This window comes from Indicator indicator, chromosome 3, assembly GCF_027791375.1.
Source record: "Indicator indicator isolate 239-I01 chromosome 3, UM_Iind_1.1, whole genome shotgun sequence".
NCBI classification, from domain to species: Eukaryota; Metazoa; Chordata; class Aves; order Piciformes; family Indicatoridae; genus Indicator; species Indicator indicator.
The window spans coordinates 11471818-11499024 of record NC_072012.1 but is presented as its reverse complement, the minus strand read 5'-3'; the positions used below and the strand labels follow the sequence as shown (position 1 = coordinate 11499024).

Sequence of the window (27207 nt, the reverse complement as noted above, 5' to 3'; positions counted from 1 at the left end):
TTTTCCTAATATCCAACCTAAACCTCCTCTTGTCCTGTGATTTGATACCAGGGAGAAGTGACTAACCACCACCTCACTCCAATCTCCTTTCAGAGATGGTGACTTTCTGGACTTCAAGCATCTTGTGAGACTGGGACAAGCATTTGTATCTGAGTAAGAGAAGGTTTTACTTCTGCTTCTGCCAAGTGTGTCTGCATTGCCTTGCTAAAGGCTGGATGAACAGAGTAGGTGCATACCATCACTCACTCTACGTGTGACAAGACAAGGAGTGGGTGATGGTTTTAAACTCAAAGAAGGGAAATTTAGACTAAGTCTAAGGAAGACATTTTCAACAGTGAGGGTGGTGAAACACTGGCCTGGGTTGCCCAGAGAGGTGGTAGAAGTCCCATCCCTGAAAGCATTCCAGGTCAGGTTGGTTGGGCCTCTGAGCAACCTACTCTAGTTTAAGATGTCCCTGCTTGTGGCAGATGGACTATATGACCTTTAGAAGTCCCATCCAATCCTAAACCATTCCATGATAACCACATCCTCATCTGGTGAAAACCACTCAACTGCTTAGATGTTCCTAGCAGAGAGCACACTACCAGGAAGCACAAAAAGTTGTTGCCACCCAAGGGAACATCCTGTTATGCTCCCTGCATTGCTGTCCCCTTGTAGTCTTAGGATTTACCACCTCTTCACTGCCATGTTTCCAATTCCTAACATCTGCCAGGAATCAGATTGCCTGACATGGGAGTGGACTAGTCTACCAGATGGTGCCAGTAATTGAAATGGGACGTGGAACTGAGACAACAGACACTCCAGCCCAGCTTTCCCAGTACAGCCTTGCTGTGACATCCTGGTGGCAAAGGAATATATCCCAGCAGGGGATTTTCCCTGTACCTCCTGCAGGGTGCTCAGCTGCATTCAGTGAAATGTATTCTCTGGTTTTCCCAAGGGGGGAAATCTCTACTTCTTCTGACAGGGCTTCTACTTGTGGAGCACCACCAAGATGATCAGAGGGTTGGAGCACCTCCCTTATGGCCACAGGCTGCAGAAGATGGGGCTGTTCAGCCTGGAGAAGAGAAGGCTCTAGGGAGACCTTATAGCAGCATTCCAGTACCTGAACAGGGCCTGCAAGACAGCTGAGGAGGGATGTTTTACAGGGGCTTGTAGTGGTAGGACAAGGTGGAATTGACTGAAGCTTGAGAAGAGGAGATTTAGATTGGAGATTAGGACAAAATTCTTTAGAGTGAGGGTGGTGAGACCTTGGAAAAGGTTGCCCAAGGAGGTTGTGGATGTCCCCTTCCTGGAGGTGTTCAAGGCCAGGTTGGACAGGGGCTTGAGCACCCTGTTCTAGTGGAAGTTGTCCCTGGCCCATGGCAGGGACCTTGGAACAAGATGATCTTTAAGATCCCTTCCAACACAAACCATTCTATGATTCTATTTAGGAACTTCATGTTTAAAGGACTTTATTTTACAATCTCAAGTCATTTCCTCCAGTCAACATAGGCACATGTGCCTTCCACATTGTGGGATTTAACTAAGCAAGTGGTTCCTGATTCATCTGGAATGCATTAGGGGATATTTATCCTCCATGGTGTCCAAGGGATGTTGCCTTTGCCATTGAGTTTTCCTTTCTCTTTGGTTTCCCTGGGACCTACATGCTGATTTTTCCTGCAGTTGAGATGTCTAGGCTGAGACACACACAGACTCCAGGGAGGTTCTCCTCTCCCTCTACTCTGCCCTACTGAGACTACATCTGGACTATTGCATCCAGTTCTGGGCTCCTCAGTTCAAGAGGGACAGGGATGTACTAGAGAGTGTCCCATGGAGGCTACAAGGATGGTGAAGGGACTGGAACATCCTTCTGATGAGGAAAGGCTGAGACACCTGGGGCTGTTTAGTCTGGAGGAGAGAATACTGAGAGGAGATCCTATTAATATTTATAAATATCTGAAGAAGAAGAGGCCATTCTCTTCAGTGGTGTCCTGTGATAGGACATGAAGCAATAGATACAAACTGGAGCACAGGAGGTTCCACCTCAACATCAGGAAAAACTTCTTTCCTGTAAGGACGATGGAGTCCTGGAGCAGGCTGCCCAGAGAGGTCACAGAATCTCCTTCTCTAGAGACTTTCAAGACCCCTCTGGATGTGCTCCTGTGTGGCTTGCCCTAGGTGACCCTTCTTTAGCAGGGGGCTTGGACCATTCTATGAGTCTATGACTCTTCCTGGCTCTTGATTTATGTGAAGTTTGGCTTGGAATTTTGTAAAGAAAATGGGAAAAGCCCAAAGATGCAGATGTGCAGATAAGCTGACTGTAACTGCTGTGTTCCCACAGGCAAATCAAGCTGAGAGTGCTTTCAGAGCTTGTGGTACTGACTTGGAGATGTGGAGCCCTTTAGCAACAGCAGTATGGGGTGGATGAGACATGAAGATGTCTTTGCAGTTGTCTTTAACAGAAAGCAAAGGGATGGTCCCTTCAGCTCCAGGTGTCACTGCAAGATAAGGGCAGGAGTTAGGACATGAAGGTTGAGATAAGGAAGAAAATCAGAGAAACACAGTATGGTAGGGGCTAGAAGGGACCTTTAGAGATCACCTAGACCACATTAGTGCATGGTTGCAAATGGGAAGAGTGGGATCATGCAGCTATAGGAGCTACAGAACATCTTGATGACTTCTAGGTAGCCTGTAGGTACCTCCAGACATAGCCATATGCCAATCTGGAGATCCATCTTAGCATCACAAGAGATAAATACCTCCTTCTATCCCAAAGTAATGTCAGGTGCACCAAGAGATGCTCCAGACTTGCCTACAGCCCTTTAGCTCTTGCTAAGAATTGTTCAGATCCCCTCTCAGGCTGCTCTTCTCCAGGCCCCTCAGCTTTTCCTCCTCGCAGTGATGCTTCAGACCCCTCAGCATCTTTGTAGCCTCTGCTGGAATCTCTCCAGTAGTTCCCTGTCTCTCTTGAACTAGGGAGCCCAGAACTGGATCCAGTGCTGCAGATGTGACCTCACAAGGGCAGAGTAGAGGGGGCAGGTGAAATATTTCATAACCCCTTGACAACCCCCACGGTTGCTTTAATAGCCTAGGTCTAAGCAGAAAGGCTACAAGAAGAACATGGTACAGGCTGCATTTCAATCACTGCCTGTTGAAAACATCTCAGCTACCCTGTGACCTGGCACAGGCTAGAAGTGGTTGATTTGGTTCATGTGCTCCAAACAATGGAGGGGGAAGATGTGAGATGTTAACACAGTAAACCTTACATTTTTGCTGGGTTTCATTCTGCTTTCTCTTCCTCTGTTGGACAGGATCCAGGGGAGTGCCACAAAAATGATCAGAGGGTAGTGGCCTTCCAGTACCTGAAAGGGACCTACAGGAAAGCTGAGGAGGGGCTTTTTGTAAAGATGATAGGACAAAGGGCAATGATTTGAAACGAGAGCAGGGGAGATTTAGGTTGGACTTGAGGAAGAAGTTCTTTACTATGAGGGTGGTGAGACACTAGAACAGGTTGCCCAGAGAAACTGTGAATGCCTCATCCCTGGAAGTGTTTAAGACCAGGCTGGGTGAGGCTTTGAGCAACCTGGACTAGTGGGTGTCCCTGTCTGTGGCAGTGGGGTTTGAACTAGATGATCTTTAAGGTCTCTTCCAACTCAAGGCGTTCTATGATATGATTCTATGATTCAGGAGCCATCTTGACTTGCCTCCTTGACTCTGTAGTTTTGCTGTGGACTGGCAGCTGTGGTAGCTTGTCCTGAGGTGGAGCTGCCTGTGATTTCCACATCTGGTCCCTCCAGCCCTCCCTTCCTGAAAAGCAGAGCTATGGACAGCAATTACCACAAAACCTGGCAGAGGGAATGGTAGACTTTATGGTGTTGTTGGATGAGCAAAGTGGGACATGAGCAGTTGAACCTGATGTAAGCTGCTGCGGATGGGTGCTCAGATGCTTCCAATGGGAACCATACCCTGAGCTGGTGAAACCTGAACGTCTCTTGGTGTCAATCAGGATGTACCAGGCTGTGGGTGCTGGACTGGTTCTGCATTCATACCATGAATCTGAGGGCAAACACAGCTGCCTTCCCCATCCCATGGGCACATGTGAAGACAGCAAGATGTATGACCCTTCCCACCACTTCCATCCATATGTTCTAGAACAAGAGGAATCTCTAAAGTCTTGGAGTGATCAGATGTTTAATACTTTCCTTTCTGGTGTGGGAAGGGCAGGGGCTGCATGCTTCTGAAATGTGTGATTTGACAGAGAAGATAGATGGATTCACTGAGCAACATCAAAGGTACAAAAGCCCAGGAGCTCCTTGTTTCCCCTTGCATTTCCAAACTGAGCTGTGAAGCTGTAATTTTAAGCTGGTGTGGGACAGGTATGGATGGAAAGATTGTGAAGTCCAGGTAATGTCTGCTTCTCCAGGGGGAAAGACCTGATGAAAATGTGATCTCTGTGAGTGAGGAGCTCTGGGCTGAGACAACACACAAGCACATGTCTCCTTTCCAGGAAACACACATGAAAAGGTTTAAAAGCCACCCTACTGAATGATGAGGGAGGAGTGGACTCTCTGCTTAGCAGTGTGTCCTTGCAGCGAATAAGGCCAAATGCATCTTGAAAAGGGAAGCCAGGGAGGCCAGGTAAGAGATTCTTCACTCTGCTCAGCACTTGTGAGATGGCATTTGGAATGTAATGTCCAGTTTGGGGCTCCGTAGTACAGGAAGATTATTGATACACTGAAGTGAGTCCAGTGGAGGGCAGAGACGGTCAGGTGCAGGAGAGGATGAGCTGTGAGGAGATGCACCCACAGCAAGTTTACAAATGACACCAAGCTGAGCTCTGTTGGGGCAGGATGCTACCAAGAGCACCTGGACAAGGTTGAGAAGTGGGACTGTGTGAACCTCATAACATTCAACAAGGCTAAGTGCACCTGAATTGGAGCATCTCCTGGTATCAGTCCAGGCTGGGAGATGAGGAGCTGGAGGACTGCCCTGTGGAGAAGGACTTGGGGTGCTGATGGGTGAAAAGCTGCACATGAGCCAGCACTGTGTGCTCCCAGCCCAGAGCCATCATGGGCCTGGGCTAATCCCCAGCAGTGTGGGCAGCAGGGGGAGGGAGAGGATTCTGCCTCTCTGCTGTGCTCTGCTGAGACCCCACCTGCAGTGCTGGGGCCAGCTCTGGAGTCCTCCACACAGGAGAGACATGGACCTGTTGGAGTGGGGCCAGAGGAGGCCACAAACATAACCTGAGGTCTGGAAGCCCTCTGCTGTGAGGGCAGGCTGAGAATTGGAGTTGTTCAGCCTGTAGAAGAGAAGACTCCAGGGACATCTTCTGGTGGCCTTTCAAGCTCTTGAAGGGGCTGATAAGACAGCTGGGGACATAAGAAATCCTGTTGTGACAGAACTAGGTGTGGTGGTTTTAAACTAAAAGAGGGAAATTTAGATCTAAGGAAGAAATTTTTGGAGTTGAGTGTGGCAAAATAGTGGTGCAGGTTGCCCAGAGGGGTGGTAGAAGCCCCATCCATAGAGCCATTCCAGGTCAGGTTGTCTAGGGCTCTGATCAACCTGATGTAGTTGAAGATGTCCCTGTTTAGTGCAGGGAATTTGAACTAGATGACCTTTAAAGTCCCTTCCAATCCAAACCATTCTCTGATTCTATGGTTCTGTGCTTGAAGAGTTGAATTTGTTCAGCTTGGAGAAGGGATCAGGTCCTCTGGGGCTCCTTTCACAACCCAAACTGTGATTTTTACAATGCAGTGACACCTGACAAGCCCTCCACCAGTGCTGTGTTGCCCATCAGAGCAATCACTGAGCTCTCAAGGTCCCATGCATAAGAAGAGAAGGCTCTGGGGGGACCTTCTAGCAGCCTTCCAGTACCTGAAGGGGGCCTACAAGAAAGCTGGAGAGGGACTTTTTACAAGAGCTTGCAGTGATAGGATGAGAGGGAATGGACTGAAGCTTGAGAAGGGGAGATTTAGACTGGTCCCTTCCAATCCAAACCATTCTATGACTCTATGAATGTCTCCTCTCCCACCAACTCTTGTGCTAATGGAGCTTAACAAGACTCCCAGCACATCCAGAGTCCTGGGTGAGAGCTGTTCTTCTTGGCCCTATAATTGAGTCTCTTATCAGCTCCCAGACATCCAAAATCGTTACTGAGGCCACCAGAGTTGATGAGATTATCTTTAAAATGCTGCTTTTTGAGAGATGAGGGTGGCTCTGTGACACCTCAGAGCATTAGCTCAGAAGTTTAGATGTTGCAAAGGGGAAGGTAGAAAGAGTGTTGGGTGGCTGCCTTCGGGTAGGATCATTTTCATTTCTTTGCTTTAAAATTACTTAATTGTGAAGTATTCTCTCCGACAACAGAATTTGCCAGATGATGTTCTTCCAGAAAAGAAACTGAAATGTTTCAAGCTGTGTCCCCACACATTTCATTTGGGAAACTTTAATTTTTAGGTGGGGCTGGTGGGGGGACTTGAACACAAGTCCTGTGAGGAGTGGCTGAGGGAGCTGAGTTTTTCAGGCTGAGGGGAGACCTTCTGACTCTCTACAACTCCCCAAAAGGAGGTCGGAGCCAGGTATGGGCTGATAGGACAAAAGGAAATGGCCTCAAGTTGCACCAGAGGAGGTTTAGGTTGGATATTAGGGAAAAATTCTTCACCAAAAGGGTCATCAGGCACTGGAACAGGCTGCCAGGGAAGTGGTGGGGTCCCCATCCCTGGAGGTGTTTGAAAGATGTTTGGATGTAGAGCTTAGGGACATTGTCTAACAGTTGTGTACAGGGAGGTGGTAGGTTATGGTTGGACTCAGTGATCTTAAGGTCTTTTCCAACCAGCATCACAGAATGGCCTTCAACAGCCTCTGCAGGAGGACAGAGATCTCTCCCTCATACATGAGACATGACTTCCATCTCCATGCATGTCTCAGCTTCCCAGTGGCCCCTCTTCTGGCACAAAAATGACTAGATGACCTGTAAAGGTCTCTTCCAACCCATACCATTCCATGGTTCTATGATTAAGGAGGTCGTAGTGAGGCTGGTGTTGGCCTCTTCTCCCAAATAACTATCAACAGGACAAAAGGAAATTGCCTCCAGTTGTGCCAAGGGAGGTTTAGATTGAATATTAGGGAGAATTTCTTTCCTGCAAGAGGGGTCAGGCATTGAGGCTGCCCAGGGAGGTGGTGGAGTCGTCATCCCTGGAGGTGTTCAAGAAAAGAGTAGATTTGGTACTTGGGGACATGGTCTGGTGGTCATGGAGGTGTTGGGCAGAAGATTGGACTAGATGATCTTAGGGGACCTTTCCAGCCTTAATGATTGTATGATTATATGAAAATGCCTGGGTTTAGGCAAAGGCACCAAACTCACTGAGGCTGAACAAGTTGTTGAGCATAAGCCAAGCCTAAATATCTGTGAGTATTCCTGTGGGTGTGATCCAGTGCCCATGGCCAGTATGATTTAAAGCAAATGAGCTCATACCCTCTTCCTTCTGCCTAAAAAATAACAGGCCTGGGACAGGGTGGCTGGAAAGCTGCCTGACACCCTGAGGGTGCTGGTTGACAGCCATCTGAACATGAGCCAGCAGTGTGCTCAGGTGGCCAAAGAGGCCACCAACATCCTGGCTTGGATCAGCAATATTGTGGCCAGCAGGAGTAGGGAAATGATTGTACCACTGTGCTGGGCATTGGTGAGGCCACACCTCAAATACTGGGATCAGCTTTGGGCCCCTCACTTCAGGAAGGATATTCAGGTGTTGGAGCATGTCCAGAGAAGGGCAATGAAGCTGGTGAAGGGTATAGGGAATAGGTCTTGTGAGAAGCAGCTGAGGGAACTGGGGCTGTTCAGCCTGGAGAAAAGGAGGCTGACAGGAGACCTTCTCACTCCCTACAATTCCCTGAAAGGAGGTTAGAGACAGGTGGGGATTGGTCTCTTCTTCCAAGGATGAAAGAAAATGGCTTCACATTGTGCCAGGGGAGGGTTGGGTTACATATGAGGAAAAATTTCTCACCTGCAGGAGCAGTCAGGCATTGGAGCAGGCTGCCCAGGGAGGTGGTGAAGTTGCCATCACTGGAAATCTTCAATAAAACCATGTAGACATGGCACTTTGGGTCACGGTTTAGTGGGCATGGTGGTGTTGGGTTGACAGTTGGACTTCATGATCTAAAAGTTGTTTCTCAACCTTAATGATTCCATGATGTTTCCCCTTGTATATGTATTATCCAAGGGGCATTTCCCTGCTGAGAGGCTTTCTCCCTGCTTGTGGGTTGTGTTTTGTTAAGCCACACTAATTTGCTCATGGAGCTAAGCCCTCTCTCGCCCCATCTGTACAACATGCAGCTATTTAAGGTTATTTTGCTTAAAATGCAGAACACTGCTGCATATTTAAAGCAGACAATATCATAGCACATATCTATAACGTGAGTAGAGTCAGGCAGAAGTTCCTGGCTGGGTCTCTGCACTTTGTTGTCTGACTTGGTGCTTACAGAACCATAGAATGGCTTGAGTCTGAAGGGACCTTGGAGATCATCTGCTTCCAACTCCCCAGCCATGGGCAGGGACACCTCTCACTGACCAAGTTGCTCAAAGCCTCATCTAACCCTGGTCTTAGACACTTCCAGGGATGAGGAAGCTTCTCAGGGCAGCCTGTTCCAGCGTCTCACCACCCTCATTGTAAAGAACTTCTTCCTAATGCCCAATCTAAATCTCCCCTGCTCTAGTTTCAAACCATTGCTCCTTGTCCTATCACCACAGACCCTTATAAACAGTCCCTTTTCAGTTTTCCTGTAGCACCCTTCAGGTGCTGGAAGGTAACAAGAAGGTCTTTCTGGAGCCTTTTCTTCTCCAGGCTGAACAGACCCAAATCCCTCAGCCTGTCCTGTAGGAGAGGTGCTCCAGCCTCTGATCATCTTTGTGGTCTCCTCTGGACCCTATCCAACAGATCAATGTCCTTCTTGTGTTGGGTGCTCCAGAGCTTATAGACTTAACTTACAGATACTTAGAGGCTTAATCACAGTTGAGTTCTTTGAAAGCTTTTCTTAGCTCTATTTCCTCTTTTCTTTGGTAAGTGCTAAAAAGAGGCCAATTTTGAGCACATTTTGGACTGAGCTGCAAATGGCTGGAAATCAACAGCTGCACGTGACTTTATTCTATGACAAACCAGGGACAGGCAAAATTGCTGCTGAATTGTAAGCAAAGGGTCACCCTGCTCCTCAATTACCCTGGGCCCTAATGCTCTGAATTGCAAATCATATCCGTTCCTGGAGCGTAATACTATCTGGCTCAATGTGCCAGACAAAAATGAGCTCAGAGAGCAAGGCAGCCTGAGAAAACAGCTTTTACAAGAGATGGGAAAGTGGTCTTAATCTCCAGCCTGAGTGGGGAAGTAATCAGCCTCTATTCCTTAGCTCTGCAAGGAAGACCTCATTGCTCTCTACCTGAAAGGAGGCTGTAGTTAGGCGGGGGGGGGATGGTCTCTTCTCATTAGTATCAGGCGATAGAACGAAAGGAAATGGCCTGAAATTGTGCCAGGGGAGGTTTAGATTGGAGATTAGGAAAAATTCATGACTGAAAGAGTGGTCAGGCATTGGAACAGCCTGCCTAGGGAGGTGGTGATCCCTCAGGTGTTCAAGAAACGTGTGGACATGGCTCTTCAGGACACGGTTTAATGCCCATGGTGGTTTTAGGTTGATGGTTGGATTTGAAGATCATACAGGTTTTTCCAACCAAAACAATTCTATGATTCCATGACCTTCATACAACAGCAAGGGGCAAAGGTACCATTTCAAACAGTGCTGGATTAACAGCTTCTCTGCTGGGGGGTTGCTGGGCTGGAGGAGGATGTTTTCAGGGTGGCTGGTATCCTGACGGTTTCAGGATGGGAATATCTTACAAATGATAGATTTCCATGTCCCAGACTCAATAAGGTACTTTCAATGGCAAGTGGAAAGGTGTCACATGGATAAAACTCTAAAGACTTTAATTTTTCTTTTCCTTCAGCAGCAGAATTTTGCCCAGATTTGTTCTGCTCCCATGATGGAGTGACCCACACTGCCTCCTTTAACCAATCCTGGCAGTAAGGAGGATCCTGAACTGGACTCCTAGTTGAATCACAGAATCATAGAGTGGTTTGGATTGGAAGGGGCCTTTAAAGATTATCTAGTCCAACCTTCCTGCAGTCAGCAGGGACATCTTCAACTAGATCAGTTTGCTCAGAGTCCCAGACAACCTGGAACGTTTCCAGGAATGGGGCTTCTACCACCAGCTGTGGGCAACTCTGGGACAGTGTTTCATCACCCTTGGTGTAAAAAACGTCCTTCCTTAGATCTAGTCTAAATCTCCCCTCTTTGAGTTTAAAACCATCATCCCCCTGTCTTAAAATGAGGTCACTTTTTCATCCCTGACAATATTTTTGCCATCTGCCCACCAAGCCTGCTTGGACCGTCTCTGAGTTGCAATACAGCTCTGTAGCAGTATCCCCAGTTAGCTCTGGGAGTGGCAGCAACACATCCCAACATGTCAGTGATGCAGATATGCTGCTCTTGGTTTTGGAGTCAGTGTCTCTGGACAATATACTGTGATGTATTCACCAGCTCAGAGCTACCAGATTTGCCCTCCAGTTCTGCAAGGTGTGATACAGGTTTGCCTGTGGTTTCCTGGGCACACATGTTTTAAAGTCCCCAGCAAGGCAATGTAAGAGCTATTTCTAAACAACCATCCATTTACTAAAGAGGGAAAAACACTTTTCCTGTGAGGTTTTTCTCACCCTAAATTTAGAAAACCTAAACAGTACTGATGGTCAAAAGGAGATGGTTTGTATTTTTATTAAAATTTCATTTCTGCTTTTCCTTTATATTTCTGTTCTTCTTCTCCTTTTTTGTCTTTCTTTTTTTCCCCTCTTTTTCTTTTTCCTTTTCCTTATATTTTTAATTTTTTTATATTTCTCTTATTTTTATTTTTGTTCTTCTTTGTTTTATTTTTTCCCTCTTTTTCCTTTTCTTGCTTTTCTTTCTTTCTGTTTTTCTTTTGCTGTTTTTCTCTTTCTCTTTCTCTCTTTGTCTTTCTCCTTTTGTTTCTCTTGGTTTTCTTTTCCTGTTTCTTTTCCTTTTTCCTTTTTGTTATTTTTTTCTTTCTGTTTTCATTTTTCCTTCTTTTTCTTCTCCTCCTGCTTCTTTTCTTTCTCCTCCTTTTCCTCCTTTTTTTTTTTCTCTTCTTTAAGCTGATGAATAATACAGAGTGGGAACATGTAAAGTTGTTTGCCATATGACCTGTACAAGGCCCAGAGTGAAGGTCACACTCTGGTAAGTGCCAGTGTCACATCCCAACCCCTGCCTCCTTTAACCAATCTGCCAGTGCACCCTTGCCCTGCTGTCCCATGCTGAGTGGCTTCACTTGGTTTCATGCCTGGAGAGCAAGTGCTGCTCTTTGCTGCCAACTGTGCAGGGATGTAGGTTTGGTCACAGCTTCTCCTTCTTTAATTACAAACAATTGAAACCATCCCCTTCTCCTCCAAAACCACATCCCTGTTTTCATGGGGGCTGCTGTTGTCCCCCTGGGTGCTGGTTCAATCTTTTGTGCTGCTACTGGCATTTTTTCTGTGTGAAATGAGCAAGTCTCAGCATGGCAATAAAGAAATGAAAGGAAGAACCAGTTAAAACCATGCTGATCATGAGGACTCACTTCATGTAACCCCATTCACACGTGTGTGTGTGTGTGTGTGTGTGTGTATTTTGTTCTCTCAAAGTTTCACTCCTCTGGTTTTCATTGAGAGACCACAGTGTGCATCCAAAGGAGGCTAAACCATCTTTATTCCATCTCTGGAGAAATTGAGGTGTAGTAGAATGAGATGGTGTGGTAGTTTTAGGCTGATGCCTAGATAACTTTCCACAGATTGAGTAGCCCTTGTAAAAAGTCTCTCTCCAGCTTTCTTCTAGCTCCTTTTGGGTACTGGAAAGCCACTTGTGGCAGTTTCAGGCTGATGCTTAAGAAATTTTCCACAGGTTGAGTAGAAAGTAGTAGAATGTAAATAAAATTGCCATTGGATGCAAAAGAAAAATAATGATAAGGTCTAAATAATTCCAGTGGTCTTATAACTAACATAAAGTTAGTTGTATAAACTAATTCTTGCTCTTTTTGGCTTCCTTGCTCTAGCTGATACTAGCTGGTAGCTTTCGCTCAGCTGTTGCTAACCCTGGCTGTGTTCTTGTGGCTAAGTACTAACAAGCTACTCTCTGCTCTTCTCTCTCTCTCTTTTACCTTGTATAGTGTGGGGCAAGGCAGGGGGCAGCTATAGTTTTGTCCAGGGGGGCTCTTGTGTTGTTTATAAATTGTAAATATATGTAAATATTGTATCTTTTGTACATATTGATATCCATATTTCTAGATTTTAGTGTGCTTGTAAATACAGCTTCCTTTGTTTTCCAACTGAGCTGGTCTGGCAATTTTATTTTGGGTGGTAATTTCAACCCACCACAGATGGCTTGCCCAAGCTGAGCCGGGTCAGGGAGCTAAAGGTAGGCTCTGCTGTTTCCCAGTGCTTTCCCTTCATTGCTGTACTATGTACCAGTGCAGCAGGCATGAAACTGGCTGCAGAATCTGTGGCTGTTGTGACCCAGCAGGAGATAGGCATGGAGAGGATCTGGTGCTTTCCATCCTCTCCACCTTCACCCCACAATGAAAGCCAGTCTAACCCATGTCCTGTTTACCACAGTGTCTCATGGTTTCTGTCCTTCAGCCCTTGCCCATTGCTCTCAGAACCTGCAAGGAGTTGTGGAACAAGGCACATCTCCTCATGCTGTCACTGAGGTCACTCTGTGGCTGCAGTAAGGTCAGGCAGCTCTCCAGATTTCTCATACACTTTCATCACACTTGGTACAAGCACTTGGGGCATTTCCTGAAGTCTGTGGGCTCAGGAAAGCCATCACTATCATCATCTGTCAAAGATCTATAGAACTATCCCATCTTCAGCAGCCACGTCTGCTCAGCTGTGGACATCTGCCTCTGTGATGCTGGTTAGTGGCATCCTTGCTTCTGGTAAGATTAAATAATAGATTTCTGCTGGTTTTGCTTGAGAAGAGTTTACATTTACTCATGTAGTAGCTCCTCTGAGAGGCTGAGGACAAACAAGACCAGTGAAGCAACTGGAAGTGATTCAAAGTAACAACTGCCCCAGGTGCTGGTGGAGGAAGATGGGAGCTGAGGTGCAGCTGCTTTAGGTGTGGTCACTATAAAAGAGCCATTAAGCCTCGGGGCAGTTTTGAGGAGGTATTAAGTTCCTCTCTTGCAGAAGCTCTGAGTGACCTCGTGTCTCAGTGCAACCTTCTGCTTGGAGATGTTCTCACAAGACTTCATCCAGCAAGAAGCAGAGGTGTTTTCTGCAAGGTCAGCTTTTCTTTGTTTCTCTGTTCCTCTTTGCCTAGCTTTTGTTGGTCTTTCTTGAGAAACAGGTTGAATAAGGAAGAGATTGGTTTCTGTCCAGGTATGTCTTTTAAAGTCTGACTGCAAAAGTACAGAGAACTGTTAAATAATTCTTTCACCAGGTGTTGGAATTAGCTTCTCAGGGAAGTGGTGGAGTGGCCATCCCTGGAGCATTCAAAAACATGTAGACATGGCATCTCAGGGCATGGTTTAGTGGTCCTGGTAGTGTTGGGTTGATAGTTCAATTTGATGATCTTTTCCAACCTTAATGCTCTTATTATTTCATTAAATGAGTGACCAAGTTGATGCTTTCAACAGCCAAAGGCATCTCAGGTATCATTAGGTGTTGGGTTGCTTTCCTTTGAATCAAGCTCAGCATGTAAAATTCAAAGAGGCAAAGTCAGTGGAGATGAGCCTCAATATTTGTGGCTGGTTTGCTCCTCATTTGGAGTTATGCCATCAGTGTCCTTTTCCTGGAGAACTATCTCTACAGAGGATCAGGTTAAGCTGTGGTAGACCTCCTTTCTGGAGGACTCTGTAGCTGGATGGAGATATTAAGGTTCTCTAGAAAGCTGGGGAAAGCCAGCTGGAAAAGAGTAGGGAGCGAATGAAGAAATGAAGCTGCTAAAGACCTTCATGCCAGAAGGAGGAAGTGGTGGCTAGACAGGAATGGAGGGAAGAGCTCTGCAAGGGATGGTGACAAAGTGGGAAAGCTCAGCAAGGGGAAAAAAAAACAGGAACATAATTTTGGACAAGAGGAAAAATCACTCCAGTAATTTGGGGACTGAATATATCAAATAAGAAGATTTATCTTGAAGTGGGAGTGATAACAACCATCCAGGGAGCCATAAATCCTAAAAGCACAACTGGTCTTAATGAGACCTCACTTGGCATCTTTACTGGGTGTTGTGCTTGCCTCCAGCTATCATGTCCAGGCTTTCAGCCCCACCAAGGCACAAGGGCATGAGAAACAAGGGCTGGTTTTCAAGACAGAGGTGGTTTGGGATCAGAAAACACTGCTGAACCTTTTCTGGCTTTTATCTGATGAATTATGTGCTAGTGCCAAGACACTTTGCTAAATATTAAGCCTGAACTTTAGAAAATGGAAAGGCTTTCCTCTCCAGGAAGGCTGGCATTTAGGCAAGCGGTGACTGCACATGAATGATCCTCTTTGTTTGCCTTCCCTTGCTCTCCCCTGATTGCTTTAAAATATTGCTGATTGCTTGAGTAGCTGAGAAGCCTCTTTTGGAAATCTACCAAATATGTTTCAGCAGAGGTTATTTCAATGATTTGCATTTGGCCTGGATTCGGTATTCTCATACACACACTTTTTTTTTTCCTTTTTGAACAATTAAAGAACCAATTTAATTCCTCACCCCTGCCCTGTCCTTTTGATGAAAGCTGTTTGGCTCTAAAGTTTGGTAACAATGTACAGCAGTGTTCAGCTCCAGGTGTTCTTATCACACCCTGTATTCTGCCCTAGTGAGGCTGCATCTGAAGTACTGGGTTCAGTCCTGGGCTCCCCAGTTCAAAAGAGAACGGGGAGTACTGGACAGTTCAGTGGAGTCTACAAAGATGCTGAGGGGCCTGGAGCAACTCTGTGAGGAGGAAAGGCTGAGAGCCCTGGGGCTGTTGAGCCTGGAGAAGAGCAGCCTGAGAGGGAATCTGAGCAATGCTCAGCAAGAACTAAAGGGTAGGAAGCAAGAGGATGGGGCCAGACTGTTTTCAGTGGTGCCCAGTGACAGGACAAGGGGCAGTGGGCACAAACTGGAGCCCAGGAGGTTCCCCATGATCATGAAGAAAAAATTCTTTGCTGTGAGGGTGGTGGAGCTCTGGAGCAGGCTGCCCAAAGAGGTTGTGGAGAGATTCCAGACCTTCCTGAACATTGTGACCCTGGGCAACCTGCTGTGATGACCCTGCTTTATCAGAGGAGTTGGACTAGATAATCCCCAGAGGTCCATTACAACCTTTAGTTTTCTGTGTCTGTGATTCTCTTTTGCATATTTGACTTCTTGCTGTTCAGTAGAAATTCAAGGAGCATCCAAAAGGGCTCTTTTGCCCTTTGTGTCTAACATCCCTAAGGATAAAGCAGTTTGCAGCACAATGAAGGTCAATCTCATCTACAGCCTGCACCAACAGTCTTGGTGCTGATAAAGCTGGTTGTCCTATATGTCTGGACCCCCTTGGTTGGCTTCTCTCCTGTCTAGTTGGACTCTCTCCAGTAGTTCCTTGTCTGCCTTCAATTGGGAAGTCCATAACCAGACCCCATAGTCCAAATGTGGCCTCACTAGGGCAGAGAAGAGAGAGTTGAGAACCACCCTCAACCTGCTGGTCACATTTTTTAATGCACCTGAATGGAAACTTGTTCTTTGTCAATGCAGAAACCCTGATGAACCAGAATAAAACAACTTTGAGTAGTCAGGCATTGGATCAGGCTGCTGAGGGAGATGCTGGAGTCCCCATCCCTGGAAGATGTGTAGGCATGGCACTTTGGGAGATGGTTTAGTGAGCATGGTGCTGTTGGGTTGACAGTTGGACTTGAAGTCTTTTCCAACCTCAGTGATTCTGACTTGGTGTCCTGCCATCCCTTTAGGTACTCTGCTCCTGCTGGCAGTGCCTCTCAGCTGGGTGGCACAAGCATCTCCTGATTGCCCCACTCTGGAGTTATGAATAGCTTTAATTGCTGGAGACAGATGAAATTGCAATTAAACCTATTCAGCCTGATAATGAGGCATTCAGGGCTTTAGGAATTTTATAGGGTTCAATTAGACTTAGTTGTCAAGCCTGAACCTTCTGGATTTCTCCTTTTGAAGTCAGCAATCGACAGGCAAACCTCTGCTTACAACTCAAGAGCAATCCTGGAGAGAGCTTTGAGAGATGTTTTCAGCCAGGTGTAGTCTGAGCAGGCTGGGGAAACTTTGAGTGTAGCTGGACATGAAGCAGTTAATTCCTGGGATGCTTTGCTGGAGTGAGGAAACATCAGCCTAAGTGTATTCCCTTCGGGCTGAAGCTGGTAGGAAGGGATGAGAAGAGCTGCCCTGCACCCCTCCTTTTAAACCTGGATTTAAACATCTGGATGCAGGAGCCCATCAATGATTTGAATGTCTTTCAGCAGCTGTTGGAGACTAGGCTTATTTGTTCAAGGGGTAGTGCAGATCCCGTAGGCAGTAATAAAATCTGGAGCTCTGTTGTACCTTCTGTTCATCCCCCACATCCCCTTTGGCTTCACACGGGTCAGGGTCAGGATGGGGCTGGAAGTCTCTCACACTATCTGAAGCCTGCATGTTCCTATTCACCCTAGGGGCTCTTGTCTTTCACTTTTCCTCTGTCTTTGACCTTTTTGGCTTGTTTACCTCCTGAACAGAGGATCTCTAGCTGCAGGCACAGGTAGGACCTACTGCAGTGAGACCTGCTCCTCATCAGGTACGGAGTTACAGAATCACAGAATAGTTTGGATTGAAAGAGACCTTTAAAGGTCATCTGGTCCAAACCCCTTTCAGTGAGCAGGGACATCTCTAACTAGGGCAGGTTGTTCAGATTCCCAATTAACCTTACCTGGAATGTTTCCAGGCATGGGGCTTCTACCACCTCTGGGCAACCTGGGCCAGTGTCTCACCACCCTCAGTGTTAAAAAAAAAAAAAAAAAAAAAGGCAAGACTGTCCTGGGGTGCAGCTTCTCTGGCTTTGACAGGAGCAGGGGCTGGTTGAATCTTGGAGGTTCTTGTGCTCCCATGAGGGTGAGATATCAGATGTCAGCTCTTTGGAGCTCAGTAGTTGGCAACCTCTTCTTGTGTCTATCCTATTCCCAGCCCTGCAGAAACAGTCTGCCAATCTCACCCAGAGCTTTGTGGTCACTCCACCATCTCCATGCCAAGAAGGCAAGTATGGCACTTGTGCCCTTTTAGGGGTCATTTCCCAGATGTTTAAGCCCAGGAAGCAGGCCCCAAAGTCACCTGCATTCTCTTCACAAGCCCATGCCACTGTTTCTTGCTGCCTCTTGATATCAATCTCATTGTCTTCCGAGACCGTGTCTTGGAAAGCTCTCTGCTGTTGTGACATGAGACAAAGTGCAATCATGATTTTGAGATGTCTTGACTCATACCCTCACCATACCTTTCTGACAACAATCTCAGACCCCCAGTATATGACCATAAATCAGTTTTGCACCCCATGTCTGGTGTTTCCCATCTTCTCCACGTGCTGAAAGCCAGCCTGGACTCTTTGTCCCCCTGGAAACAGAGACTTTTTCTCTTCTTCCCAACTCTTTCCACGAGGCAGCTCCTTCCTTTACAAACATCCTGTTACTATTCCTTTACAAACATCCTATTACTATTACTTTCTGCCCACAAGGTAAAGAGGAGGGTTTCCCCCCCCCCTCCTTCCCTCCTTTTCTCCCCCCTCTTCACTCCCACATTCCTTTCAAAAGCATGGGGGGTGGCTTTTCCTCTCCCAGCCACACTCCACCACCTCAGTCCCAGCTGCTGGCCCGCTGGGAAGGACTTGGAGTGAGTTGGAGGTGGGGGATGCCTGGAGCAGCCCCTCCTCCTGCCTCATAACTTCCTCCAAGCCTAAGAGGAGCTTTGCTACAGCCCAGCCGACACAGCCACCACTCTGGGACTGCTGGAGCCTCTCACCCATGGGGAGAAGCCAACGTGCAGCAGCTTTGTCCAGGTGAGCAGCACTGTCTGCTTGTCCCTAGCTGTCTGTCTGTCCAAGTATCAGGTTTTCTGTGCTCTGTTGTTTGGAGTTTTTTTTCTGGTCTCCTGATTCTCAGGTTGCAGTTAAATTGAGTGAGAGTGGGCTGGGGGTGATAGGGACTATGAGGGAGTAGCAGCTCCTACCTGTGCTGTAAATTGTGCCCAACTTCCCAGTGTGTGGCACAAGTGAATCCCTTCCTGCTGTCTCAGAAGTGCCTGAGATGCCCCAAATCTGCCTGAAATCTGAGTTTGGGGGTGGTTTTACAATTCCTGTGATGGGATGTGTCAGGAACATCAGCTGGTCTTGGATGCAGGTTCTGAAGCAGGGTTGTCATGTGCAGCATATCATGGGTTGTTTTGGGGGGGGGGTTGGAGGCTTTCTGGAAGGAAATGAGTTTTTGTTGCCTCCTTTGATGCACCAGGCTGTCTGCTCTGTCCCAGGATTCAGTTTGGGTGCTGAGCAGCAACAGGTCTGGCCACAGGAACCTGTGGGCAGCGTGTACCTGGAAGGCAGGACTCAGCCAGCAGGGTGTAGGGGATGCCAAGAGGGTTGTCCCTGGGGTCTCTGTTGCTGATGTCGATGACCAGGTGCTCCTGGCATGGCCCTGGCAGCCCCGCAGTGCAATCCACTCTCACCAGCTGCTGGTCCCCAGGAAGGATGGAGCCAAAGGCAGGGGACACTGTGAACATGCCCAGAGTGAATCGAGCCTGCAGAAGGAGTCCCAGCAGAGGTTGATGGTCAACAGCCTCACCCTGAGCGTCCCAGCAAGGAGGACCCTGGGCCTCGGCCTCCAGCCAGGCCCAGGGCAGGCAGGGATGAGTCCATGGCCCAGAGCACGCCCCAGGATGAGAGGAACAAGCCAAGAAGAGTTGCCGGCCTGTCCCGAGGGGCTTAGAGAAAGGAGTTGGGGTGTAAAGGCTGAAGGCAGAAGTTGGGCTCCTTCAGCCTCCAATGTCAAACAGAAGAGCAGAGAGAACTGTGAGAAACAATGGGAGAGGAGAGAGGGGACTGGGCAGAAGACAATGCAAGGTCATCTCCTATCCATGGGCTGGGAGTTCAACAGGGACGTTCCACAGCTGTGGCACTCACAGCCCTGTTTTGGCCAGCAGCTACCACATACAGGCTCTGCTCCTTCCTCTTGGCCCCACAGCTCCAGGTCTGAGCCAGAGCACAGCACTGAGCAGCTCCTGCCTCTGCTTATGGCTGTTAGAGAATGGGTCTCCACCATGCAGACCATGTCCCATGCCATGGGGACCAGCCCCCAGCCTGGGCACAGCAATGGAGGAGCCTGTATTGGGGAGCAGGAGCCACTCACCTTCATGGAGGGCTTGGTTTCCTCTGGCAGCAAGGGCTTGTTCTGCTTGGCTGCAGCAGTCCTTCTGCTGAAGCTCTCCTGCTTGTGGGAGCGGGAGGACTTCCTTTGATGTGCACCCAGAGGAGAGAGCAGACAACATCCCTCAGGCTCAGCTCCTCCTGCCCTTTTCCAAAGGCAAAACTTCCTCCCCGTGGAGGAAAGTCCTCCTGCTCTTCACAGGCCCCTGCACCACCTGTGGCTGTAGCTTATGGACAGATGGGCTGAGCTTATGGACAGGAGGATTCTGTGGCATCTTTCTACCCCCTGCTCACAAGCCAGTTGCACAGGCAGACAATAACCCAGGGGTCACAGAACATGGACTTGTTTGCTTGGAAGAGACCTTTAAGATGATGCAGCAAGTCCAACCCTTAACCCAGCACTACAGGTCACCACTAAACCATGGCCCTCAGCACCACGGAATCTTACAGAATCACAGAAACATTCAGGTTGGAAAAGACCCTCAGGATCACCAAGTCCAACCCAGAACCCTACTCTACAAAGTTCACCCCTAAACCATATCCCCAAGCACCACATCCAGGGTTGGTGACTCAACCACCTCCCTGGGCAGCACATTCCAATGCCTGACTACTCTTGCTGGGACAAATTGTTTCCTAATTTCCAACCTAAACCTACCCAGTCGTAGCTTTAGGCCATTCCCTCTTGTTCTATCACTAACTACCTGTGAGAAGAGACCAGCACCAGCCTCTCCATAGCTTTGAAACCTCTCCAGGGACAGGGACTTCACCACTGTCCTGGGCAGTCTGGGCCAGGCCTTGACAACCTTCAAGAGGAAAAATTGTTCCTCATGTCCAACCTAAACCTCCCCTGGCACAACTTGAGGCCATGTCCTCTTGTCCTGGCACTTGTTCCTTGGGAGAAAAGACCAAGCCCACCTGGCTCCAGCCTCCCTTCAGGGAGTTGTAGAGAGCCAGAAGGGCTCTCCTCTTCTCCAGGCTGAACAATGCCAGGTCCCTCAGCTGCTCCTCACAGGCCATGTGCTCTCGACCCTTCACCAGCTTTGTTGCCCTTCTCTGGCCACACTCCAGCCCCTCAATGGCCTTGGAATGAGGGGGCCCAAACCCGAGGCCAGGACTCACGGTGCAGCCTGGTTGTGTGTCCTGGCTGCCTGCCACACACCAGCCATGCTGTGGGGCCTCCTCCAGCAGGAAGGCTGCTGCAGGTCTTCTCTCACCTTTTCTTTGGCGGTTCAGGTGCACCCTGGTCTGCTCTGCAGATGAGGAACTCAAAGGGCAGGAGGCCTCTGTTCTCCAGCAGGAAGCTGCAGCTTCTCCTGGTGCCGCTGACCATGGCCCCGCAGTCGAGCAGCGCCGCAGGGCTGATGCTGTACTGGCTGAACACAGCTCTGGCTGACAGCCTCACTGGGATGCTGGCAATGGGCTCCCCTCCTGCACCCAGGCTGGGGTCCAGCACCTGCAACCAGGGCAGGGCTTGGTAAATCCAGCAGAGACCAGCCTCTGTCTCTGTCCTGTCACCACATCCTAGGTGCCCGTCACCTCAACCCCCTGCTTTGAAGGCCTTCTCCAGAGCTGCATTTCCAGCCTCTCTTAGAATCATGGAATGGCTTGGGTTGCAAGAGTCATTTGTTCAACCTCCCTGCAGTCAGGAGGAACATCTGAGACCAGAGCAGGTGCTTCAGAGCCCCAGACAACCTGAGCTGCAATGGTTCCAGGGATGGGGCAGTTACCACCTCCCTGGCCAACCTGGGCCAGGCTCTCACTACCCTCAGTGTCAGCTGTTTCTTCCTCCTATCCAGGCTGAATCTCCCTCTTTTAGTTTCAAACCATCCCCACTTGGTCTTGTCACAACAGGCCCCGATCCCCAGCTTTCTTACTGGCCTCATCAAGCGCTGGAAGGACCACAACTGCTTTCTCAAAGTCTTTGCTGTGTCCAAATAAGAGAAGGTTCCCCCAGCTAAAGCAGAGCCATGTCCTCCTGACACCCTCACAGCCCAGGCGTGCTCACCCTGCCTGCCCCAGGCAGCTCACCTGGCACAGCAGGATGGGTTTGTCCTCAATGCTCATCTCCCTCTGGGGGTGGAAGAGCAACTGGACATCGACAGGTTGCTCAGAGGCAGGCAGCAGGCCCTGCTGTGGCTGCACAGTGAGGTGGGATGCCAGGTCACAGGTGGTAGGCTCTGTGGGGTGCAGCCTGAACCTGGGGAGGGAAGGAGGAGGAAGAAGATCTCTGCAGTGAGCAGCCCAGCTGCCAGCAGCACAGCCAGGACCTTGCATGGGACCAGTCAAAAAAACAACAAAAGGAAAGAATCCTGCTGTGCTTAGGAGCTCCAGGTCCTGGCAGAGCCAAGCAGTCCTGAGTGCTGGCAGCCACCCTCCACCCCCAGGATTTTCATTCCTCCCCTAAAGAGTCTCCTGAAGAGAAAGGGCTTGGCCCTGGAAGGACAGCACAGAGCTCAGCAGGGAGTGGCCTCAACTTCAGGGTCACAGAATCCCGGAATCCCAGCATGGCAGGGTTTGGAAAGGACCTCTGGGCACCCACAGCAGCTTGCCCAGGAGCACAATGGCCAGGGAAGTTTGGAATCTCTGCAGAGAAGGAGAATCCACAACCTCTCTGGGCAGGGAGATTCCAACCCCCCTTGGCCATTGTGATCCTGGGCAAGCTGCTGTGGGTGTCCCTGCTTTAGCAGGGGCTTGGGCTGGATGACCTCCAGAGATCCCTGCCAACCCCCATCACGCTGTGCAAATGTGCTCAAAACCATGACCTCCCATCCAACACAAACTGAAACACTGCTTCAGCTCTTGGCTTAGGGTTTGCCTGTGGCCCAGACCTCTCTTGTCAAAGAGACTTCCCCATCTTGGGTGAGCCCTCAGGTCCCTGAGCAGCCACCTCTCCTCTAACACACCCTGCTGGCTCCCCGTCAGGGATGGATTCACTGTCAGGAGGAGGAGGAGGAGGAGGAGGGGCTCAGCCAGCAGAGATGGTGATCTGCTGCCATTAGCAGCTCTTCTTGTGGCAGCTCAGGTAGCTTTTGCTGCTGTGCTTCTCACCTTCTTCTTGACAGGCCACCTGGCACCTGGGGCCCTTGTGGTATCCACCCACTTGATGGCACGCAGGCGGTCGTCCCAGTCAGGGACCTCCTCTGGTGGCAGCTGGAAGGAGATCCTGGACACCTGACACTTCACAGGGTGCCTTTTGAAGGTGACCTCGACTTCTGATTGCAAGGTCACTGTGATGTCCTTAGCACAGCCAGCATGGAGGTGTCCCACCTACGGAGAACCAGAGAGCCAAGACCAACCTGGAATCAGTGGCAAGGACAGGACAGGCTGTGGGCGTGGGGAGCAGCTGTGCCAGGAGCATCTCTGTGAGGAGAGGCTGAGAGCCTGGGGAAGAGCAGCCTGAGAGACATCTCTCAAAGCTTATCAAGAGCTAGAGGCTGGGGCACAAGAGGATGGGGCCAGACTCTTCTCAGTGGTGCCCAGTGACAGGGCATAGAGCACAAATTGGAACCCAGGAGGCTCCACCTGACCAGGAGGAGAAAATTCTTTGGTGTGAGGGTGCTGGAGCCCTGGAGCAGGCTGCCCAGAGAGGTTGTGGAGTCTCCTTCTCTGCAGAGATTCCAATCCCCCCTGGCCAATGTGATCCTGAGCAAACTGCTTTAGCAAAGGTCCCTTCCAACCCCCACTATCCTGGGATTGTATCAAACTGCATCTTACTGAGGATTTATCTGGCCTTTGATAGAGAAGCACACCACCAAAAGATGCCACCTCCCACATGGAGCCTCTTCTGGCCCCAGCAAAGCCAGGGATGGCATCTCCTAGGTGGCACCGAAAGAGGCTCTGTGCTGGCTTCCGGGAAGCTGCCAGGCAGGGTCTGAGCAGCAGAGACAACCAAGCTCACCTGGGGGGAGAAGTGGAAGGGGGCCTCAGGCAGCCACTCAAAGCGCAGGGCCTGCACCCTGCTGCGGTTGGTGATGGTGAAGGTCACAGTGCAGGGAGCGCCAATGGGACAGAACCCAAACTGGATGTGGTCTCCTGAGGCAGCTGTTGGCAAGGAGAGCGAGAGGTCTCAGAGTGCAGGGAGCTCCATCTGCCCCACACACACCACAGGCACACAGGGCTCCAGCTCTGCCTTCTCCAAGCCTTCTTTCCTCTGGGACGTGCAGCCCAGGACGTGGCTGGGCCTGGGCTGAGATCACAGTGCCAGCTCACCTCCAGATCTGCACCCTCCAGCACCCCCAAGTCCTTCTCTGCAGGGCTCCTCTGGGCTCAACATGGACCCCTGAGGGACACCACTTGTCACCAGTCTCCATCTGGACACTGAGCTGTTGATCACTACCCTCTGGATGTGACTGTCCAACCAATTCCTTATCCACCAAGCACTCCATGCATAGAGCACACAAATGATCAGATGTGCTCTCCACAGCACCCCATGGGCTGGCAGACCTCCTTTTAGAGGTCCTCAATTAAAAGCTGCTCTCTTTGAGCCCTCCCTGCTGGCCTGCAAGCTTCTCCCTTGACAAGGCACCTTCCTTGGTGCTCCCAAGCAAGGCTGCTCTGCAGGCTACAAAAAGTGACAGCAGCTGGCTGCTAAATCTGGGCCAGCCCTGTGCTGGCACAAGGAGAGCCCAGCCATGGAGGTTCCTATTCCTTGCTCCACCTTGGCAGCCTCTCCTCTTACCCTCAATGATGTCCTCCTCCTCCAGGCTGCTCTCAGTGAGGTTCTGCTCCTCCCTGTCTGCCACCAGGCCTTGGATGTTGTCTAGGGTGAAGTCATCTTCATAGCCTTCACCCACCAGCCTGATGGTGGCCTCAGAGGGGTTGTCCAGCACTGACAGGTGGACCTTCCCTTCCAGGCGTTGGGCCAGGGTGGGTTTGAAAACCACTTCAAACTCTGCCACCTCCCCACGACGCAGGAGCAGGGAGGCAGTGTGGAGCTTCTTCTCTGCACAGCAACGGACACCAGGTGAGACACAGGAAACATTTCCATGCTCCAGAAAAGGAACAGGAGCTTGAAACCCAGCTGCCTCTAAGCACAGCTTGGCCCACCAATGCTTCCAGACCCTCCTCCTGTGCTCACAAGGCTGTGACACCACCAGGAGCATCCCTGTTAGTTGTCCTAAGCTCAGCTCAGTGCTCAGCTCTGGCTCAAACTGCAGCCAGACAACTCCTGCCTTAAGCGGAGAGTCAGAGAGCGCTTTGGGCTTTTGCTGCCTGGCTGTGGGCTCAGGGGCAGACTCCCTTCAGGCTGGTGACTCCCCACATGCAGCAAAGACCTCAGATGCTCCACCAAAGTGGTGAACCCCCCCCCCAGGATTCAACCCACCATGTCCAGAAGAATGGAAAAACTTCCTAGAGCTTGTTAGGAGGAAACCAAGCCTGCAAAGAGTCCATGTGCAAAAGCAAGGGCACAGAGAGCCCCAGGACACCAGCTATGGCCAACATCTGGTTGCTGCTTGGCCAAGCCAGCAGAAGCACACAAGTTTTCCCTGTGTGGGTGACCACATTTCATGGTTGATGAATTCACCTTCTCCAGCAGAGTCCTTCATGCCCACAGCTTGGTAGAGGCATTTGGTGGTGGGGCTGGCTTTCAAGAAGAAAACTCCCTCTTCGTCCAGCAGGTCCATCAGCACCTGGGAAAAGAGCAGACCAGACTGGGGTGGGCACAGCATGGCACAGGGACTGAGCCCACACTGCTGCTGTTCCACCACAGGGAGCCCAGCGCACTGCCCCCCTTCCAACACAGCTCTGAGCACAAGGCTGGAGTGAAACCAGACCAAACCCAAGTGTCCAGAGACACTGGGAGATGATGGAAACAGAACCAGGCAGGGCAGGAAGGACCAAAGTGATGAGCGGAAGGGAACTAAGCTACAGCTGAGTTTAATTCCAGCCTGGTAAAACAGGAGCACACACAACCAGGACATCAAGGTGAGAATCAAAACATGAGAAGAAAGTCAGGGAAAAGCCCTGCCCTGACTCTCAGAGTTGTGTTTCCCTGAGAAGGCCCCAAAGTCTCCTTTCCCAGTCTTCTGGAAAGCAGAAGTCAGCCAGGGCCTTTCAACAGAATTCCTGAGGCCCCTTGCCAGGATGTTCCCTGAGGCAGGGAGCAGGATGAAAGGAACTGGCACAAAACCCAGGAGTGGGGCAAGGCTGACAAGGACAGCAGCAGAGGTTGCAAAGGAGGTGTAGGCAGAAGTGAAGGGCTGATGGCACCTTCCTGGAGGGAGCTGCTGAGAAATGAGCCTCTGCCCACTGCTTTGCCACAGCAGAAGGTCAGGAGGTTGTCCTCCTGCCACAGAGGGGCTCTGAGCACAACCAAAGGGTTTCCTTTGGGCTTCAAGGGCACCCGCAGAGCAGTGGGGCACCTGTCCACCCTCACTGGCTATGCTGGGACCTCTCCTCCCCAGCACCAGCCCTTGTTCCCAGAGCAGAGTTCCCTCAGCAGCTCCTCACCTGGGCAGGGACAGCACCAGAGTTCTGCAGGACCAGGGGCAGCTTCTCCCAGGCACCCAGCAGGAGCTTCCTGAAGAGCAGCAGGGGGTTCCCTCTCCTGTCCTTCAGCACCGGGCGCAGGACCCTCACCTGAGGCAGCTTCCCCTCTCCACTGATCTCAAAGGTCAGGCTTTGTGCTCCCACTGCTGCAGGGCTGCAGGAGAGGGGCAGCAGAGCCATTGCTCACTTGGCAAGCAATGAAGCCAGGGCCACCTGCTGCATTTCCCCTGCCTGGGGCTCCTGTTCTCCAGGACACAGCTCCCCCTCTCCTCCCAATCCCATCAGGCCCATTCCCAAGAGGAATCTGTTGTGCAGAGCCAAAGCTGTCCAGAGCACCAGTTCAAACCATTTCACTCCGAGGATCCCTGCAGGGCAGCAGAGACATGAGGAGGTGACAGATGCCATGGGGGAGGTGAGACAGGAGCAAGGAGCATGAGCAGAGCACGAAGAAGTGTCCAAGCAAGAAGGGACAAATCATTGACCCCAGCAGTGAAGGTGATCTCCCCAGAGGCTCAGAGCAGGAATTGCTCCTTAGTGCAGCAAACTGATGGATCCTGTCCCAGTTCAGCTACTAAAGGGCTGGGCATGGGCAGGGCAGGCCCAGGAGACACACAGGGCCCAGGGCAGAGGAGCTGGGGTCTTTTAGAGGAGATCCAATGGCTCCCTTAGCATCATATATCTTCATGCACCCCAGGAGATCCACCAGATCACTTCCTCAGCACAGAAACAAGGAGGTAACAACATCAGCTGGCTCGCAGCACAGAACCACTGCATCCAATCCTTTGCCCTTGGCAATCTCCAACTCAGCTGGAGCTGCACAGCTCCATTGCCTCCTGATTCATCCACTCCCTGTTGGCTCCTTGAGATCAGAGAAGCCTGGAATGGTTTGGCTTGGAAGGGACCTTGAAAGCTCATCCAGTCCAACCCCCCTCCAGTCAGCAGCAACATTGGCAACTAAAGCAGCTTGCTTAGAGCCCTAAACAACCTGACCTGGAATGGTGCCAAGGATGGGGCATCTCCCACCTCTCTGGGCAACCTGGGCCAGTGTCAAGGGCCCACTGCCCTCACAGTCACTGCTGCAGGCTACACCAGGACACTGACTTCCCTGCTTTGCAGGATCTCGGAGCTACAGCTTCTGATTTCTCTGGAGCATCTCTGTGAGCAGGAGAGGCTGCTGAGCCTGGAGGAGAGCAGCCCTAGAGGGGATCTTGGAGGTGAGGGTGCTGGAGGCCTAGAGCAGGCCGCCCAGAGAGGTTGTGGAGTCTTCTCTGCAGAGATTCCAAACCCCCCTGGACACTGGGATC

The 27207-nt window shown here is 50.2% G+C and overlaps 1 protein-coding gene across 1 annotated transcript; it reads right to left on the bottom strand.

Moving 5' to 3' along the window:
* Positions 1-22432: 22432 nt before the first annotated feature.
* On the bottom strand, positions 22433-26083 carry LOC128981111 (hydrocephalus-inducing protein homolog). The gene is made up of 5 exons (XM_054399767.1): positions 25865-26083; positions 24939-25044; positions 24093-24356; positions 23313-23455; positions 22433-22681 (listed from the first exon to the last, which is right to left on the bottom strand). The coding sequence occupies exons 1-5, from the start codon at positions 26081-26083 to the stop codon at positions 22433-22435; spliced, it is 981 nt and encodes a 326-aa protein (XP_054255742.1).
* Positions 26084-27207: the final 1124 nt, after the last annotated feature.